A 19,119-nucleotide genomic window follows, 5' to 3' on the forward strand; every position below is an offset into this window, starting at 1 on the left:
GCCTGCACCCCTCACCCCTGCCATCCCCTCCCCCCAGCAGACCCCAGCCCCGTGCTTGTCCCAGACCACGGCTCCCTCAGCTGTGGCCATGGGCGAGTGCCCCGCTGCAGGGGTACCCCCCCATCCTCCCCCCATCCCGCCCTGGGAGGTGGAGCCCGTGCCCCCCCTGCCCTGGAGCGGGTACTCCCATGGGACTGCAGCCCCCACAGGGCCGGTGCCAGGTTGGTGGTGCCGGCGCGGCCACGACGCAGGCAGGGCAGAGGCGAGGGGCCGGGGCACAGGCTGGGGAACAGCTTCGTGTTGTTGACCTCGTGGGCGTACAGCACCCGCTCGCACCCCCGCGCCCACCACCTCCAGTAACACAGGGGGCGGGAGCGACGCATGCAACGGGTCCCGTGCCGCGCCGGTGGCACCCGCGGCAACTTGGGCTGCGGGCAGGGTGGCCGGGCAGCTCGGGGCTTGCCCCCATGCGCTCCCCGCCAGCGGCCATCCCTGTGCTCCAGAGCCACGCCGGGTGGAAGTGGTACGATGGTCCAGGGCAGCGCGGGTGGGAGCACTGGCTCGCGGCGCTCGTGGTGCAAACCACACTCTCCACTTTGCTCCAACAAAGCGTAAGCAAGCGAACGGGCGGCGAGGGCTGCGCGGCGGGCAGCGCACTTGGGTGCGCGTTTAGGATCTGTAGTCCTTCTTGCTGTAGGGTTTGTTGCCCAGGATGCTATCGATCTCGTGGATGATGGAAGACGACAGCTTCGGAAGGACCTGTGGGGGACGGGGGCCGCTGCTGGGAGTTGGGATCATGCTACTGGTGCATGTGGGAGGATGCAGCCGCCGGCGCCACGCAGCCATGCTGCGCTCACCGCCTCCACCCCGCCACCTTGATGCTATGAGCCCCAGCCTGCCGGCTGAGTAACCCAGTTACGGAAAACCTGGGTCAGGCTCATCCCCTGCCTTCTCAGCCCAGCGAAGCCTCATCTCTGCTGCTCGGTTTCAGATCAAGCAAAGCCCCTAATTTTTGTTTGGAGCCAGGTTTGGAACCTCCTTCTCCTACCTGGTGCATTGCAGCAGTGAGCACTGCAGCGCTGGGCATTGCAGGAGCACATGTTGCAGGAACATGCATTGCAGCACTGCTGCAGCAATGCATGCACGGGCACGTGCTGCCCCGTTAAAGCCCCACGAGCGGGGTCTGCTCCCTTCCCCGCAGTAAAGCCTCCCCTGGCACATGCTGCCGGCATGCCAGTGAGGCAGGGAGTACTGACCTGTATTGCTCCAATGTTCTCCATCAGCTGGTCGGCGTTGGAGGCACCCAGCAAGACGGAGCTGACGCCCTCGTTGCGCAGGCACCAGGCTGCGGCAGGAGGGAGAGCAGAGCCTGAGCATGGCCTGGCCACCCCTGGCGTCCCCCCGGCCCTCCCCGCATCCCCAGCCCCTTACCGATGGCGAGCTGGGGCAGGGTGCAGCCCAGGCGCTCGGCGATGGCCTGCAGCTCCTTCAGCTTTGCCTGCTGCCGCCGGCCCTCCTCACTCAGGATCTTGTCCTTCAGCCACTGGTATCCCTGGGGGGCAGGAGGGGCCGTCACGGTGGAACTGAGGTGTACCAGGACCTTGCACAGGCAAGGCATCCCCAAACCCCCTGGGCTGTGGCTGCTGGACCTCCTGCTCCCACAGGGACCTTTTGATACCCCTGGCCCTGTGCCCCCCACTCTGCCCATCCTGTTGTGCCCCCCGCCCCGGCTCCAGCCAGGCTCACCTTCAGTGAGGCGCGCGAGTAGGGGGGGATCCCCCCGTCGTACTTCCCTGAGACAATGCCGCAAGCCAGTGGGGACCAGGTCATGGCTCCAACACCTGGGGACGGAGCAGAGCAGGGGGTGACACTGCCAGCCCACAGCTCCCCCGGGGACAGCGGCACAGGGGCTGCGCCATGCCCTGCCAGGCTCTGGTGGGCACCATACTTTGGGGGGGCTGCAGCGGGACCCCTGCTGCCGTACCTATCTTGTGGAAGAGCTCAGGGAGCTGCACCTCTACCTTCTCCCGCTGGAACATGTGGTACTCGGCCTGCTCGCAGATCGGTGGGATGAGGTTGAACTGCCGGGCCACCGAGTATGCCTCCTGCCAAAGAGCCGGGACTCTCAGTGCCCCGCTGCCCATGCCGAACCCCCTGCTGACCCCCACCCTGATGCCCCCAGCTGAGCCCTGAGCAGCCACCCCAAAAAATAATGAAGGCTCAAGTGCATCTGCAAGCGCTTGGCTCCTGAGAGCTGCTGTCTAATTAAATTAGTGTCACCAGTGGCACTGGGGCTGCTCCACCACAGCCGCCCCTGGCCCCCTGGGCCCCCTACCATGATCTCCATGGAGCTCCAGCGCGAGGTCCCCCAGTACATGGCCATCCCCTGGTTGATGACGTGGGTCATGGCTCGCACCGTCTCTGCCGGAGGGAAGGGGAGAGCGGCAGGCGGGCGTTAGCAGGGTGCTGTGCTGGCAGAAGGGGGCTCACGCCGCACCGACAGCTGACGAGCATCCCGCTCCCCAACACCGAGGCGGGAGCTGGGTTGTGTCTGGAAGATGCTTTCAGAGGAGCAGGATGGGGACCGAGGGAGCAGCTGCTCAGGATTTGCCAGGGACCACGGCCGACCCTGACGTGCCGCTGGTGATGCCAGGACTCTCCCAGCATGGAGAGCTGCCCGGGGGTCCTGGCACCGGTCCCATGCCCCGCAGGGTACCAGCACCAGCACCACGCTTGGCACCGCTGCCAGGGGAGGGACCTGAAGCATCACCCACGCACCAAGACCCAGGAGAAGGAGAGAAGCCCGGATCCCGTGCAGGGGCGTGGGGGTCTCTGGGGGTAGCCGGCCCTGAGCCATGCAGGCTGGGGCCAAGCCAAGGCACGCTCCTGCAGCCAAAGGCGGGCAGCGGGGAGAGCGAGGGGCGCGAGGTTTGCCTGGCCGGCACCAGAGTACGCACCCCGGCATGCTCGCAGCCACCCCGGCGAGGAGGGACCCTGCCGCGGTCCCCGGCATGGCTGCAAAGGGTGCCCCGTGACAGGGACCCTGGGCAGGCTGGGGAGCCTCGTTGCTTTTTTCCCTTCTAACTGCAAGATGGGGCTGGTGGTGGTGAGCTGCTGCTGTCTGTGCATTTTATGGCAGGGTTTGCTTGGGGCGGGGGGGATGGGGATGGGAATCACAAAGGAGTGGGGGTTCTGCCCCAGGAAATGCCGCTGGGACACAGGCAGCGGCCGGCGGGCAGAGTGCGGGCAGGGAGTACCTTCTACGATGAAAGTCCTGGACTTGGAGGAACTAAATGGGACCCCTGGTGATAAAAGAGAGATTTAGAGAGAGTGGAGTCGGCCGCTGCCGGGACGGGGGCAGCGACCTGCTGCCGCGCCACCAACCCGCCCCCGCCGCAGCCCGAGGCGGGTCCTGGCGCCGGGCTGGGGTGGCAGAGCCTTAACCGTGGCACGGGCTGACCGAGGCGGCAGAGGAGCGGTTTCTGCTCGGGAAGGGAAGATGCCCTTGAAATAAAAGCCTGGTGCAAACCAACCGCGACAGCGATGAAAGGCAGCGGGGAGGAGCGTGGCACCGTGGATGGCACCCACCTTCCATCGGCGTGTTGGGGTCAGGCCGGTTGGCAAACACCACGTCCACATACTCCAGCTGCAGCCGCTCCAGCGATGCCTTCAGACCTGCCGCAGCCACGGGACCGTCAGGCACGCCGGGCCCTGTGCTGCCAGCTGGTGAGGCAGCCGGTGCGGGCACAGCCTGGCGCCGAGGCTGGCAGCGCCCAGCGAGCATCCCTACCTTCTATGATGTGTTTTCGGGACAAGCCCCTCTCTGTCTCAGCCCTGGAAAAGGAAAGGTGAGTGAGAGCCTGGCACGCTCCGGCTGCTCTGCCGCAGGGTGGGCACGCTACCTACTTTCCTCCCCAGAAGATTTTGGTGGTGATGACCAGGCTGGACCGTCTGTGGGGAGAAAGAGAGAGTCACTGGGGGCAGCACCCACAAAGCCCTGCCTGCTCCCTGCCCGCACGCATTGATGCCATGGGCTGCCCTGCCACCTTTCCCCAGCCCATCGCCACGGCAGTGACGGCTTTGCCGCACAGGAATGAAGTCCAGCTTACCTCCACCCTTTCTTCTTGATGATGTTCCCCAGCACCACCTCAGCCCTACAAGGGAAGGGGACATCAGCTGCTGCTGCCCTGGCTGCTGCGATGCCTCCGGGCCACCGTGGCCCGGGAGCAGCCACTGCTCACCATGCTGCGCCACCGACGGCCATGGGCAGCATGGGACTGCCCAAGCCATCACCTGCGCCGAGCAAGTGCTCGCAGACCCAGCCTGGCAGCCGCTTTCAGCCGGCAAAGCCAGGAGACCCCACGCCGCCGCAGCTGAGACGTGCTGGAGGCTGGGGCGCAGGGTGAGGCCCCCTGTGCCGTTGCCGAAGCAGGGTACCTACTTGCCGGCAGCGTAGACTTCTGCTGTGTCAAAGAGATTAATGCCGTTGTCGTAGGCTAAAGTCATCAGCTGCTCCGCCATCTGCGAGAGGAGAGCGGGGAGGGTTGGCAGAGGGTTGGCCAAGGGCTGGAGCGCAGAGCTGTGCGCTCAGGAGCGCTGGTGAGTGCCGGCACACCGCATGCACTGAGACCAGCGCCTGTGGCTCTGCTGGCCCAACCTGTTCCCTGTTTTGCTTGGGAACGGCTGGGGAGGGATGGGGCGAAGGGGCGCAGTCCTTACCTCATCTGTGATTTGCCCTCCAAAAGTCACCCACGTCCCTGCAGAGGAGAGAGGGTGCAGGCATGGTGAACGCGGTGAGCACAGTGAGCACGGCGAACATCGAACGCCACTGCCCCCAGTCCCTGGCCCCCCACCCCAGCTCCCCTGGCATGCAGTGCCCACAGTTGGCCCCACTGCATGCGGCACGGTGCTCCCAGCACAGCCTGGTCGCTTTCTATTCATGTCAGAGGAGAAAAAGAGAAAATAATTTGACAACTTCTGGGCCGCATCTCAAAACCGCCGCTGGGCCAGAGCACAACCCTTTCCTTCCCTTCACAAAGCATCACTGGAGCAGGCGAGCGCTGCTCTCGCCAGGGAGGGCCAGCAGCGACTGCGGGATAGGGGGATGCCAAGGGGCTGCGGCAAACCCTGGCACTTACCCAGGCCCAGGCAGGACACGCGCAGCCCAGACTTCCCGAGGTTCCTGGAAGACAGACACCTATTAGGAAAGCCACCAGAAAGCCCCAAAACGCCATCTCATGCACCCGCGTGCCACCAAGCGCACCGTCCGCATGGGCTGGGAGGCATGATGGCAGTCCCTGGTCCCCATCCCTGCCCGGGGTGGTCCTGCAGTGAGGGTCCCCCAACAACTGGTTAAAAAGCCAACCCAGGCCAGGCACGCCGCGGCTTGCCAGCACTGTCACAGTGACGCTGTTTTCCCGCACACAAAATAATTGCCGTGCCCGGCAGGGTAATCCAGAGCGGCAGTGGGCTGTGACCTCGTTAAAGCAGCTCCCCGTAACGAGGCTGGGGTATCCAGCATCCCCGGCAGTGCTGCTGGCACGGGGGAACGAGGCAGGAGCAGGGGCAGATGGCATGCTGGCAGTCAGGCCTGGAGCATCCCACACGTGGCATGAGCTGTGCCCATTCTCTGCGGCACGGCCCAGGGCTGGCATGGGGAGAGGGTGCTCGGGAGTGGAGCAGTGTCCCGGAGAAATGGAGCACCCCTGAAAATTTAGGCAGCATAAGGAGCTGGAGAACAGCTTTAGGGAAGGGGGCCGGGCTGGCAGACGCCTTCGCCACAGTGATGGAGAGCCAGTTTCTTGTTAAAAATGACAAAAGCTCAAGAAATGAGCGTTAAAATAAACAAAGTGTAGGTGAGCCGCGGCAGCTCGCCCGCGCGGGTGTCGCATAGCAACGGGAGGCATCGCCACCGCGGCATCGCCAACACGGGCACGGCGACACGGGCACGGCGAGCAGGCAGCGAGCAGCCACGGTCCGATAGCGGCGGCGGTGAATCGTGGCCTGAGCCGAGTCGGGGCATCTTCCTTCCGCGCCACCGCATTATTGCCCAACATCTGGAGTCGCAGGCGCTCCCCCCTCAACCCTGTGTTATTTTTAGAGCGTTTCGCAGCACAGAGAGGCCATGGCCGCGGCTCAAGCCCCTGTGATGGGGGGTCGTGGCGGTGGGGGGATGGCATCGGCCACATCCCAGCCATTCCAGGCCATGGAGGCATCACCAGGGTCCTCCTGGGTGGGTGGGCACTGGCAGCCCATCACCGCTCCTAGCTTTCCTCCCTGAAAGTGTGTTGACCAGCTGCCCAACGGCGATGCTGGCAGATACCGGCGAAGGCCAAGCATCGCCCCGCACTGCACCATGGCCGCCCTATCCCATCTGTTTGCACGGAGCATCCCCCCATGCCACTGTCCCCACCGCAGCTGCCGGCGGGGACCCCCCTGAGCTGGCCACCCACTGCCTGGGTGGGGGATGCCCCACATCCCCTGCTCTGAATGGGGACGTGACTGGCACTGAACCCGGAGGATGTCACCACACATGGCCCCAGCACTGCTGCCGCAAGGGTTTGGTGTTCAAGAGCTGGACGGAGCAGCCCCAGACCCCTCCCCAGAGCCTGGGAGAGGGGACTCGGCTGATTTGGACAATGATGGTGGGTGACAGCTGGTCTCACCCCAGTGCTCCACCAGCCTGCAGCGCTTTGTGCCTAACGCTGGTCACATCTGGGCTGTGACGGGGGCATGCAGTGGCTGTCAGCTGGACCGTGGTGTGCGTGCTTGCTCATCCGGGGGGAGCCCCCAGCCCCATGCCCGGCTGCACGCTCATCTCAGAGGGGGAAGCCCCCAGTGCTCTGCTCCAGTGCCAGGGATGGGGAGCGCATTAACCCAGTGGGTGCTGGCTGCGGGGGGGCACAATATGCACATGCCACCCTTCATTTCCAGACCCACCGCGGGCAGCTGAGGTCTGAATCCAGGCTTACAGCTCTGTGCACGCTTCGCAGGGCAGCAAGTCTCCGGCAGCGCTGTAGCGATGCCATGGCAGCCCGTGGATTAACGCGTGCCATGACTCTCAGACCCCCCGGGCTCGGCAGCCTGCCTGACTTGGCAGGGACTGGGGGTGCTCCTAGTCCTAGCCTAAATTTTAGTCTCTTCACCACCACCCCCCATCCCGCTGGTTTTACACGAGGCTGGATCAAAGCCACCCCAAGAGGGGACAGGAGCAAACAGTGAGGAAGGCGACGGAGGCACCTGGTCGGCACTTTTAGCACTGAGAAACCTAAGGGAGCAGGATGCAAACTGGGGGTTAGGGGAGCACAGCACACCTAGTCCCCCAGAACCTCCCCGCTCCCCCCTGCCCCCCCAATGTCGGTGAGGAACAGAGAAAGCAACTGGACAGGCAGCAAACCTGCCTGCCCGAGCAGCGCGCCCATCTCCTACCGGTATTTCATCCCCGGCTGCTTGACGCTGGACTCGCTGGAGGAGGGGGCGTTCTGCACCGAGAGCTGCCCCAGGCTGCGGGCCACCATGGCCACTGCTCGGAACTTGCCACGGGTGCCGAGACTGGGGCTGCCAGCATTCTGCCGGTTTAGCCGATCCTCCGCGCTCCGGCTCTTGATGCTGTGCTCGGAGCACACAAAGGAGACCTGCATGCTGCTCCGGCGGGCAGCCGCGCCAGCTGCCTAAATTTAGCCGGCGCCCCGAGCGAGGAGCGAGGCGGGGAGCTCCTCCCGTCGCTCCGCCAACGTGACGGCGGGGGGCTGCGGGCACCGAGCCGGCTCCCGGCAGCCCTCCTGCCCTCAATATTTGATGAGCTCAGGAAACGAGCGAGCGGCACCCGGGCAGGTGGGAGGGCAGGACGGGGAGCATCGCTGCGGGTGCCCCCCAAGAGGCCGCGGCACGGTAGGACCCTGGTGCCCCACCGGGCAGCCCCTGTGGGCAATGCTTCCAGCCCAGCCCTCGTGTGGGGTGCAGTGGGGGGCTGGGGTCCTGGGGGTGAAGGGGCCGCTCGTCTGCCTTTGGCTGCGCCACAGCGGCACAGCATCCCTCCTCCCAGGCGGATGCAAACCCCAAACAAAACCTGCCGGCAGGAACGTTTGCCTATCACCAACTAACACGATTCCGGGGCGAGAGCGCAGGCGGTGGCCATGCCACCGGGGCAGGGGCCAGTGGTTTGCTAAAGTTGGGCTGGTTGCCCCCTCAGGGCCATGGCCCCAGCAGCACACCCCCCAAATTTCACCCAGCGCAAGCTAAGCGGATTTAGGCAAAACCCAGCCCAGCATCTCCTGATGAAGGGGGGATGCAAGCTGGCTGTGCTACAGCAACGTTTTGTGGCTGGGGCCATGTCCCAGCTGCTGGCCCCTGGCATGCCCCCTGGGGCTTGTGGGGGAAATTATGGACATTTGGCCCCGACCTAATGAGAAATATTGTAATCTCCTCTGCTTCCCTGTGCCACAAAGCTCCTTAGCTGGGTAATCCCACCAGCGCCGGCGCAGGAGGGACCTGGCAGCAATCAGCAGCTCCCTGGAGGAGGAGAAACCCCAGAGATTTTGGGGGCAGCGGACACATGCTCAAAGGATCACCTTCAGGGGTGCCTGTGCCAGCCTCTCCCCATCAATAAATAACCACCCCATGAATATTAGATGGGCTCTTGCTGCTGTGTAAATGTTACCACTGTCATCGTGAGTGGAGGGGAACCTGACCTGCAGCGTGGCACGGCAGGAGCCGGCAGAGCTGCCGCTCCCGGCGGCTTCACCGCAGCAGAAGGGGGGCAAGGGACACCCCTGCATTTTCTCAGGGGGGAACAGCTGCCGTCCCCAGCCCAAGCCTGAACCAGGTTACTGGGGGTGTCCAGCCCCACACCCCACCTGCCACACTGGGGGAGAGCAGCAAGGGATGGGCTGGGCACAACAGCCATGTGCCCTCAGAGCAGTTGCATCCGACTCTCCAGCTGCCCGGCACATCCTCCTTGCACCAGCCCGTAACGAGAAGGACAAAAGTCGACTGAAACCCTGATACACCTTGCACCACGCCCAGGGCCCACATACAAAATTAATGGAGCACCAGCGCTGCCACGAATGCTCATCAAAGGGATAAAGCGTTTCCGCAGCCATTTGCTCTACCCGCCCGAGCTCTAGAAGCACAGAGTGTGTTTGCACTTGCAAACTTCTCAACAGCAAAAGGGAACACCAAGTGAGAAGCTCAAAGAATATCGAGCAAGCAAGAGATGACGGTGCTGACCTGCTGCAGCCTCGCCTGTGCACGCTGTGCCAGATCACCTATCGTGCCAATGACACCTGCTCCTCCCAACCTCGGCACAGCACAGGGAAATCAGTGAAAGCCGGATTTTTCCCCAGTGAAGTGTAAAACCAGCGCTAAGCAGCATCCCCTGCTCCATCCCCGCATCTTGAGCTGGGTGCGCTCAGCCCTCGCCACTTTCGCTGCCCTGGCAGGCACCGGCACCGCCTTACCTGTACTTCATGCCAGTGGTGCGGGCGGTGCTGTCGGCCAGGGAGAGCCCGTGCATCCGCAGGAACTCCTCCAGCGTCTTTGCCCGTGCTGCCACCCGCACATCCCGCAGCCGCCGCAGCTCCAGCCCATCCGCCGGCCGGGGGGCCGGTGGTAGCCCCCACTCGGGAGGGTGCCGGCTGGCCACGCTGCGCAGGCTCTCGCTGTACGTCATGGAGAGCATCCCGCCACCCCAGCGTGGGCTCTGCAGGCCGGCCCTGCCGCTGACCGCTCAGGGATGCTATGGAGAGAGCTGGGAAAGCATCCCGCTGCAACGCCAGGCTCCATCGCTGCTCAGGGCAGAGCCCTGCCCGTGCTGTGATGCTGGAGTGGTGGCACCCACCCTTGCAAGGACCTGCAGCACGGGGAGGGGAGAGCAGGGACCCTGGCAAAGCCAGTCACTTCAGCAGAGCAAAGCCTTGGCAGGGGAGCCAAAGCGCAAAGGAAGGGAGAAGGCGGCAGTGTGGCAGGGAAGGGCCGTGGCACTGCCTATGGCTGGTGGCAATGGGTGGCAGCGCAGCAGGGGTGCAGCCACGGCCACCCTGAGCCCTGTGAGCTGCTGTCCCAGTTCACACCAGCTGGGTTGCCACTGGTTTGCATCCTCCCGAGGGATGCGCTGGGGCCAGGAGCTGGCTGAGGTGGGGCGAGTGGTGGCACAAGTGCCACCGGTGAGAAGCCGGCACTGTGTGCCAGCAGGAGAGTCCAGGATGAGAAATGTGTCCTTGTGGGGCTCCCTGGGGAGGGTGGGCATCCGCAGAGGGGCTGTAGGCGCTGGGTGCTCGCTGGTGGCTGCCATGCCCATGGCAGGCTGCTGCAACCAGTGCCACCAGCCAACACCTTCCCCACAGCCCCCACAGGTGTGGCAGCGACCTCCCAGTCAGCGCGGGCTGCCGAAAACAGCCTGCCGCAGAGCGGGCTCCTCGCACCGGTGGTGCTCACCACCTCCACGGCTGGGATCTTGCCAGTGGTGGCACTGGCACCGATACCCCTGCCACTCTCTGCAGCGTCCCTCACACTAAGTGTCTGCAAGGAGTGAGGACCGGGGCCAAAACCGCGGCGCTGGCGCTGAAGCAGCCGCTGGGAGTCACCACACCGGCACCAGCCTCCAGCCCGGCTCCCACTGGTGGTTTCTTCTTTCCCTGCAAAGCTCAAATTTACAGCAGCAGGAGCCAAGAGCAAAGCGCGCTATCCCGCTGAGGTGTGACCTCAAGAAAAAAAGCAGAAAACCCAGAAAATACAGAGCACCAGCTGCTGCCGGAGACCCTCCCATGCTCCTCTGGCTGGGCAGCAAGGGCTTGGGGGCACGGGGAGATGTGGACAGGGGACTCCTCTCCTGCGGCAAAGCCAAACTGAACCCCGGCCACCAGCCTCCTCTCCCTGCCATGCCTCGAGTCCAGAGCCAGCTCCAGACCTTCTCCATGGCTGGTGGGTTTAATTAGGGCAGCACCAATGGCTCCTGACGGGCATGGGCACAGCACCTGGTCCCGGCAGGACCCCCATGTCCCTGGCAGGACCCCCTCGCGCTACAGCTGCCGGCAACAGCCTGAGCTGGCTGCACGGCTGCTCTACAGCTTCACCGCGCTGCAGTGAGATGGCTGCAGCAAGCGGGACTGCGGGGGGTTTGGGCTGGGCTGCTTCAAGGAACGGGGCAGGAGCCCACGGGCCACCTCACTTCGACACCTCCCTGATTTTCGGCTGCGCAATGTTACGGGGCGGCGGAGAGAGTGCGGAGGCAGCGGGTTCACCCGAGGGCCCTTCGTTAGCAGAAATCCGGACGCTGCCTGAGGGAGAAGAAGCAGTGGGGGCTGCAGGAGCTGCCGAAGCCCAAGCAGCGCCATGCCCAAGCAGGAGAGGCTGTTTTGTGGGGCAGGAGCAGCAATGGGGACACAGGCTCTGCGGGATAACGGGGCCGCTAGTGCACGGCAGGGCACAACAAATGGGTGACAGCTGGGTGCACAGGTTAGCTGCTTGGAAAGGCATCTGTCCAGCCTAGCTTGCCCAGCTGGGAACTTGTTGGCAACCAACAGCCTGCTTAAAACCAAAAAAGACCCCAAACAAAGCTCCCCAAGCCACCAAATCCTGAGCCACCCCCTGCAGAACGCCCTCCCTGCTGCCCGCAGCCAGCTATGCCCATCCCAGCTTGCGCCCGCGCCGTCGGCCCCGACTCACCCGCACGCTGGGGATGCTGCTCATCAACAGCAAAGCTCTGGGCAGCCGGGCTGCCCCGGGGCAGCTATAAAAGACGCACGGCCACTGATTTTTTGCATTAGGGGAGTGTCAGCGCTTGGCGTCCAAAGCAATTGGCGGCTGCGACGGGCCCCCCCAGAGCCCAGCTTTCTCACCACACTCCATTAGCCCTATTAGGGGATTTTCTTCCTTGCGAAAGGGAGCTAAATTATTCATGCCCGCTTTGCTAAAAGCCCAGGGATGTGCCGCTGCTTTATCAACGCTGGCATCGCTGCCTCTGCCCGCAGCACAGCCCACCCTCGCCCTGCTGTGACAGGTCCCACGCCACCGGCATGTGGGGTCAGCTGGGGGCAGTCAGGGAGCTGAGCTGGACCCCTGCGGCGCACGCAGCCCTCCTGCCACCCCCACAGCAGCTGGGCTGTAGCAGGACCGAAACACGGACTCCTCCAGGCAGGAGCCCTGGAACGGGGCTGGGTGACGAGACACCGGTGGCAGCTGCCTACAGGCAGCCTACAGGCAAGCTGGCTCCTGCCCATCAGCCTCGGGAGCCTTTTGCACCAGATGTGTCCAGCGGTTCAGGTGTGTGGCTGTGCCTGGCCAGTTTGGCAGCCAAAACCCACCAGTGGCTCAGGCTCGGCAGTGTCGGTCGTAGCACATTGCTGGGACAGGCGAGCTCGCAGTGCCGCCGAGCCAGCCTGGTGCCAGCCAGCCTCTCCTCCTCCCGCCATGCGTGGGGAGGCCACGGCTCCCTTGGGGGGCAGCCCCCCAGCCCCCAGCCCATTGCAGCCAGGCCAGACCTGGTCCAGCGCTGCTGGGCTGCTGTGGCCCCAAGAGCACTGAAGCAGCCACTGGCACAGAGTGCAGGAAAAAGTGCTGCCTTCACTTCAGACGGTAAAAGCTGGGGCACAGGGGGAAGTGTTGCCTTCTGTACCACTTAAAGACGCTTCTCTTAATGGAAGGAGCAGTGAAGCGGCTGGCCAGGTTCCTGGAGCTGCCCTTGGGAAAACCCAGAAGGCTCTTCCAGGCACAGCATCAGCACGGGATGCTCCCCCCGAGCCAAGCCAAGCCCTGCACCCCCACGGTGGCTGTCCCCCAGTAGCCCTCTGGCCACGTTCTGCTGCTTGGGGAGCCTGGCAAGGATGGCCCCCACCCACCCAGCCACACACCAGGGTCCCCACGCCGCTCTGCCAAACCCGTGAGCAGGTGAAGATGGGGTGCCGCGCCGGCAATGCCCGTCCCACACGGAGGGTCCCCTGCACCGTGGGCAGGGCTGTGCCAGCAGCATCAGCACCGGCAGCGCCACGGACACGGGCAGGGGTTGCCGGGGCTTCAGCCGCATCCGCTTGTCGGGGGAGGATTTTGGGGAGGGGGAAGAACTGGGTTACCTGTAGAACTGGAGCTGGCGCTTGGGGCTCCCATACCTCGCGCTTCCGACAGCAAAGGGAAGAAAGAAGAAAGATGCCACAAACCCCGTTAGAAAGGTGGAGCGGGACCGAGCAGCAGAGCCAGCAGCCGTGGCAAGGGTTGGTGGTGCCCACCCGTGTCACATGGCAGGGGGACACCACGCAGCGGGCACCGGCACAATCCCTGGCAATACCCACTCTTCCCATAACAGGCATCAGCACCTAAAACTGCTGCTGCTGCCATGTGGGGCTTTGCAGTCCTGCAAGTTTTTGCACAAAGTCTGCCGGGGTGGTTTTGGGGTGTCGTAGCCCCAGGTTTGAAGTCCTGGGTTTGAAGCCCCCCTCCCAGCACCGACCCGCATCCTTACCTGTAAATCATCCCTGGGGAGCCTGTCTGCCGCAGCGAGAGTCGCGCCGGGGAGTCAGTGGTGGATTCGGGATACATGGAGCCAGCCTGGGCTCCCCGGAGCCGCTCGCCGCCTCACCCCTGCCACAGGGGAAGAGAAAAAGAGGAAGAAATGGGGGTTTCTGGGGCGCATGCATGACGGTGCTTCCTGTTGCAGAAGCTGGTGAGCCGGATGGGTGTGTGGCACAGGCAGTGAAGGCAGGGCACCGCAGCCCTGCCAGCCCCAGCCCCCCAACACTGACCCACCGCCGATCCCAAATGCATCCCACCCTGGCCCTGTGCTGCCGACTCCCTAACTTGGTTGCTCTCCCCAAATTCCTGGGGCTTCTGGGGAGGGCAGAGCAGGGCTGCTTGCTGCTTGTCTCGCTGCCCACCTCACTGCCCACTTTCCCGCCCGCCTCGCTGCCCACGGGAGGCAAGCAGGGCATGCCACTGGGCAACCCAGCTGCGGCAGCGAGGCAGTGACCCGTGCCATGGAGGTCTTGCAACATATCAGGAAATGGTGAGGAAATGTGGGCCTGCGAAATGAAATGCTTTGCTGGTGCCCAGCACTAACACAACCCCCGGAGGGTCCCTCTGTGAGTGACAAGTCAAGGAAAGGAAAACAGCCTGGCCTTTCCCACAGCCTGCATGTGACTGCGTGAGCAAGAGCAGGAGTTGCGAGGGAAAGGGGGGCTCACCCCAGGCACCCCTGACCCTCCCCGTCCTCATCTCCATTCCAAGGAGCCATCTGGCATGACTCCCTAGGGAGCTGCTCCCGCTCCCCATCCCACAACACCATCAGCAGTTTCCAGTATCACAGAAAACCACAACACCTCCCCTACAAAATCGGGGCTAATTTTTAAATTTAACCCATCTTTCTTCAGGCCATCTGTGAAATGCCATCTTCATGCTGCAGGTCATGAGCTGCTTTTTTTTCCTGTATGGGAAATGAGAGATCTCCAGGCTCCTTCCCCAGATGTCCTGGGCACAGCAGGAGCTGGTCTTTGCAGAGCGAGCTCATGTCCTGGCACACATCCTGCCTACGTCCTGGCACAGCATGCCTGCATCCCACATCCCTCCAGCATCCCAGCCTGGTGTGCCTGCATATCGCATCCTGCATGCATCCCAGCAGCTCATGCCTGCATCTCTCCTGCATCCTGCATCCCTCCTGTATCCCAGCCCGGTGTGCCTGCATCCTGCAACACTCCTGCACCCTGCAAATCTCCAGCATCCTGCATTCCTCCAGCCTCCTGACACAGTGTGCCTGCACCCTGCATCCCCCCAGCATCCTGTATCCCTCCAGCATCCCAGCCTGGTGTGCCTGCATCCTTCCAGCATCCTGCATCCCTCCAGCATCCCAGCCCAGTGTGCTTGCACCCTACAATACTCCTGCACCCCACATTCCTTCAGCATCCTGCTTCCCTCCAGCATCCTGGCATGGTGTGCCTGCATCCTGCATCCCACATCCCTCCAGCATCCTGCAACCCTCCAGCATCCTGGCCCGGCATGCCTGCATCCCGGTGCAGCCCCTGCAGCCCACGCGGCCCAATGGCAGCGGCTGCGGCAGCCGAGCCCGTCCCCGCGGAGCCACCTGCCCGCCCACCGCAGCTCCTGGCCCCACTGCAGCCCCCAGTGCAAAGCCCCATCTCCCCCCTCCCCTGAGCGCCGCAGAAATGCGGCTCCCTTTGGCCGCAGCCACGCCAGCGCGGGAGGCCAGGCAGGGTCCGTAAAGCCGGGTTTGTCGTTCCAAGGGCAGGAGGGAGCTGCTGCCCTTGGCCCTGCACCATTGCACTGTGTGCCCCGAGCCGGACCCTGCTGAGCCCCCCAAACCATTGCGACCCCCTGGCTTCTTCTGGGGGCTGCCTGCATCGCCTTCACAGCTCCCCACAGCCTGGTGTTGGGCAGCTGCCTGCAATGACGGCAGCAGCAGCTGCCACCTGCCCAGGCACCGTCCTGCCCGCTCCCGCAAGGCGCTTTACACCCTCTCGGCATCACTTAATTAGCAGCAGTATAACAAAACCGAGGCGAGCTGGGGGGATGCCGGCAGGAGGGCCGGCCAGCCCCTGGCCCCCCAGCTGCAGTGGGGGCAGCCGTGCCACTTCCTCGCTTGCACTGCCACAAACCACGACTTAAAACTTCTTGCCCAGTTTAGGACCGGCTCCGTCTGCGGCTCCTGGGGGTCTGTGGGGTGATGAGCTCAGCTCTGAGAGGAGCTTGTCTCTCCGCAGTTTTCAGCAGGACCCGACAGCCCTCGTCCGTTACCTCGCGGTAATGCCGGGGGACCGAGTGCGGTGGCTGGTAAGTCTCCGGCAGCATCAGAGGAACTTTGCCGGGAAGCGCTGCTGGACCACCGGCACACGGGGCAGGGCTCCGTGCCCTGAGAAGCCAGAGCATCCCAGGCCCTGGGGCCCACTCGCCCCTCTGGGTCCTGCGAGCCAAAGACACTCCCAAAAGCCCGGTCCCCTCCACACTGGCAGTTTGGGTGCTTCCCTGATACCACTCCTGCACCTTCAGCTTCCTCATGGCAAAACTCAGCCACGAGTCCACAACTGCAGGAGTTTCCACAGGGTGATGCACGGAAAGGGAAGAAAAGTGTTTTCTTCTGCAGATGTGCCTGGGACCCAGATGCCAGGGTGCCCTGAAAGCTCCTGCTCCCACTGGGCTCCATCCCTGTCCCTGGCTGGCACGATGGGGCATGAGAGCATGGGCGCTGAGACCCTGGCAGGATTTATGGCCAAGAAGCCCCCAGGAGCCAAAGCTCTGGCAGATCACCCTGGGGGACGGTTTGCAGACCACAGCCTCCCAAACACACTGTCGTCAAAGCAAGAGGCGAAACTGCACATGGAATTAATCAGAATATTAGAGACAAAGCCTCTGCACCCACTGATGAGCCCGAGCCCCAGAGGGTGAGGTGCTGGGGTGGGGGAAGCAGCAGGACCCCTGCCCTGGGCACTCCAGCATTCTTCCCAGCTGCTCAGGTGAGAGATGCAGGGGAGACAGCATCAAGCATCTCCTTGCTCCAGGTGCCTGTCCCCGTATTCCTCCCCCTTTCTTTTACGCTGTTTGCAAACAGCACCCTCAGCAAATGCCCCCCCCCCCCCCCAACCTCAACACGCCACAAGAAAGATGACTTTAGCACAATTACTCACACTGCCCTGCTCTGCCTTGCAAATGGCTTTCTACCTGGCACCTCCTGCCGTCACCTTTTGGCTCATGCTTGGCACTGGGCCCTCGGCACCCCCTGGCTGCTCCCAGCCCCCTGCCTGCAGCACGGCCGCCGCAGGGAGCCGCAGAGCAGCAGCCCTGCCCCTTCTCTCTGCCCGGGAAGCCTCTGCTGCAGAGCAGTGTTCCCCCAGCCTGCCATCACGTTCCGGACTCCCTCTGACCATGGCTGGTGGGCTTGGGCATGTTTACGAGCCGGTTATTAAGACAACGAAGGTGGCGGGCGATGGGGATTTAGCTGCGACACATGAGGTCGCCTGCGATGCGCCGTGTGTGCCCAAGCGCAGGCACCCGGCACTGCTTGGTTCCCCGAGTCAATGACACAGCCCAAAACCACAGGCAACACATCAGATGGGGTTATGCCTGCTTGGCCATCACGTACACTGGAACAAGAGTAACTGGGTCCATCAGGCCACCAAGCACCCATGGGTCCCCGATGTGCAGCACTGGCAACACACACACCTTCCCCAGTGAGCCGGTGGACAGGCTCCCTGCTGTGCCCTGGCTGCTGGCACGGCTGAGCCACCACCACAGTACCATAGACCCACCGGCAGTGCTGACCACCCCGGCACCGGCACCTACCTGGCTCTGGTGCTCTAAAGGAGATGCGCAGTCAGGAGGAACAAAAACAAACAAAAAGAGATAAAACCCCAGCTGCCAGCAGAGCTGGAGGCTCTGCAGGTTTTGGGAAGCAGCGCCGGTGCCGGTGCAGAGCAGCTGCGACAGCCGGAGGCAAACGCAGCGGATGATGGTTCCTACCCCATTCCCACTCCGTCCCTGGGAAAAGGCATCCAGCGGAGGAGGGGAAGGTGAGCCCTCCGCACCTCGGGATGCGGCAGCACCCAGGGATGCTGTAGAGCTGTCCCTGCCGCTCTCACATCCTGACTCGGCAAGTTTGGCTCAGCTGGTGGCGTGCAGTCGTGGCGTGCAGCCCGGTTTCCCGATCCCACCGGTGCCTTAACTGTGTCGGCGCCACAGCCCAGCACTGGCACCTCGCTTGGGTGAGTGAGCGTCTGCCACCTGGCCACCCTGAGGCTCAGGCATGGGGAGGCTCAACCAGCGGTCATGGGGAGCCCAGAGCAGGACGTTTCCATCATCGGATGCCTTTAAATCATGCTGGGTGTTTCTCTTAAAAATAAAATGAGGGTGCTTGCAGATGATGCTGCGGGGCTACCTCCCAGCACCAGGGTTTGCTCAGCCGATGTGTCCCGCTGGCAAGCCAGCCATCCTCCTCCGCTCGCCCCAATCGTGCCTTCTTCAGCAGCTTTCGCTTTTTGGCCATCTTGGGGAAAAAAAACCCACCCTGGGGTGCGTGGTCCAGAGACACCCTGGTAACTGCAGCATGCTGGTCCCCGGCAGCAGCACGGCACTGTAAACCTGCAGCAATAACACCACCAATGTGGCCGGATTTAACAGGAAAACCAGAGGCCACGCCAGAAAAAAGGGGTCAGGGTTTCAGAAGGGTGCAGCAACACTTTGTCATTTATAAATTTGGAAAAAGCAGCCCCTGTCCATCATCCGAGTGGCGCTCAGCTTCACAGCAGCATCCTGCCGCTTCCTCTTGGCCTCCCGGTGCGCTCCTGACGGTGACGCTGCCTGCTCCGGTGATGCTGCCTGCTCCGACCCACTGGGGGACCTCTCGGCATCCCCGGGTGGGCCATCCCAGCACGCTGCCCACCTTCCGCCCCGGGAAGGTGTGCTTTGCCGGGAGGGCAAAGCCATAACGCATCCCACGACACCTGCCTTAACGGCAAGGGCACGGTGCTGGCCGAGCGGGCACGGGGTCCCCATCGCAGGGAAAACAGCCTGGAAAAGCGGAGTTTCCGCTCGGCCGAGCGCGGGGCAGCTCCGCCCGGGGCGGCGCTGGAGGTGCCCACCGGCGCGGCCCTCCTGCTGCCTGCGGGCCGGCCAGCACGCCGTGCCACCGGGCCCTAAGCGCCTGCCATCTGCCGGTGCAACGTCAACAAGCCCTCAGCCGGCAGCACCGGCGGCGGGACGGCCTCGCCGGGCTGGGGGCAGAACACAGGGGGATGTCACCGCCGCTCCCCGCGCGGCGCCCGCACAGCCGCCGCCGGGCGAGGGGCCCCGCTCTCCCACCGGGGCGGGGCGTGCGGTGGCACGGCCTTACCGTAGCTCTGCCCGCCGCCGTGCCCGCATCCATCACACCCCTCCCCCGGCCCCCAGCCCGGTGCCCATCGTCCCCCCCCGCCGCGCCCCACAGCCCCGGGGCCGCTCCCGCACCTGCCCGCCGTCCGCCGCTCCCCGCCGCTCCGCCACGGCGCCCTCGTGGGGGGCAAGCCCCACCCCTCACGCCGCCGATTGGCCGAGCCGTCCGCCTCTCCCGCCGCATACAAATACCTGGCGCCCCGCGCCGCTCCCATTGGCTGCAGGGGCCGTCGGGCCTAGCGGCGAGGCACCGCCCCC

The 19,119-nt window shown here is 64.1% G+C and overlaps 1 protein-coding gene across 6 annotated transcripts; it reads right to left on the minus strand.

The window, feature by feature from the left end:
• Window positions 1-283: 283 nt before the first annotated feature.
• On the minus strand, window positions 284-19,041 carry KCNAB2 (potassium voltage-gated channel subfamily A regulatory beta subunit 2). Of its 6 annotated transcripts, XM_056331222.1 has the most exons (16): window positions 18,937-19,019; window positions 13,454-13,572; window positions 13,068-13,109; window positions 5,139-5,182; window positions 4,720-4,757; window positions 4,442-4,521; window positions 4,110-4,154; window positions 3,907-3,951; window positions 3,791-3,834; window positions 3,589-3,675; window positions 2,336-2,421; window positions 1,985-2,105; window positions 1,747-1,841; window positions 1,432-1,552; window positions 1,257-1,345; window positions 284-759 (listed from the first exon to the last, which is right to left on the minus strand). In XM_056331222.1, exons 2-16 carry the CDS (start codon window positions 13,528-13,530, stop codon window positions 670-672), a joined length of 1,104 nt encoding a protein of 367 aa, XP_056187197.1. In that variant the 5' UTR covers window positions 13,531-13,572; window positions 18,937-19,019; the 3' UTR covers window positions 284-669. The 6 variants fall into 6 exon arrangements, with proteins under 6 accessions (XP_056187197.1, XP_056187199.1, XP_056187203.1 ...); XM_056331224.1 differs by lacking the exon at window positions 13,068-13,109 and having other exon boundaries at window positions 18,937-19,016; XM_056331228.1 differs by lacking the exons at window positions 13,068-13,109; window positions 13,454-13,572; window positions 18,937-19,019 and adding exons at window positions 3,258-3,302; window positions 9,459-9,694.
• Between the last annotated feature and the right edge of the window lie 78 nt (window positions 19,042-19,119).

Source organism: Falco biarmicus, chromosome 3 (assembly GCF_023638135.1).
Source record: "Falco biarmicus isolate bFalBia1 chromosome 3, bFalBia1.pri, whole genome shotgun sequence".
In the NCBI taxonomy this organism is placed as follows: Eukaryota; Metazoa; Chordata; class Aves; order Falconiformes; family Falconidae; genus Falco; species Falco biarmicus.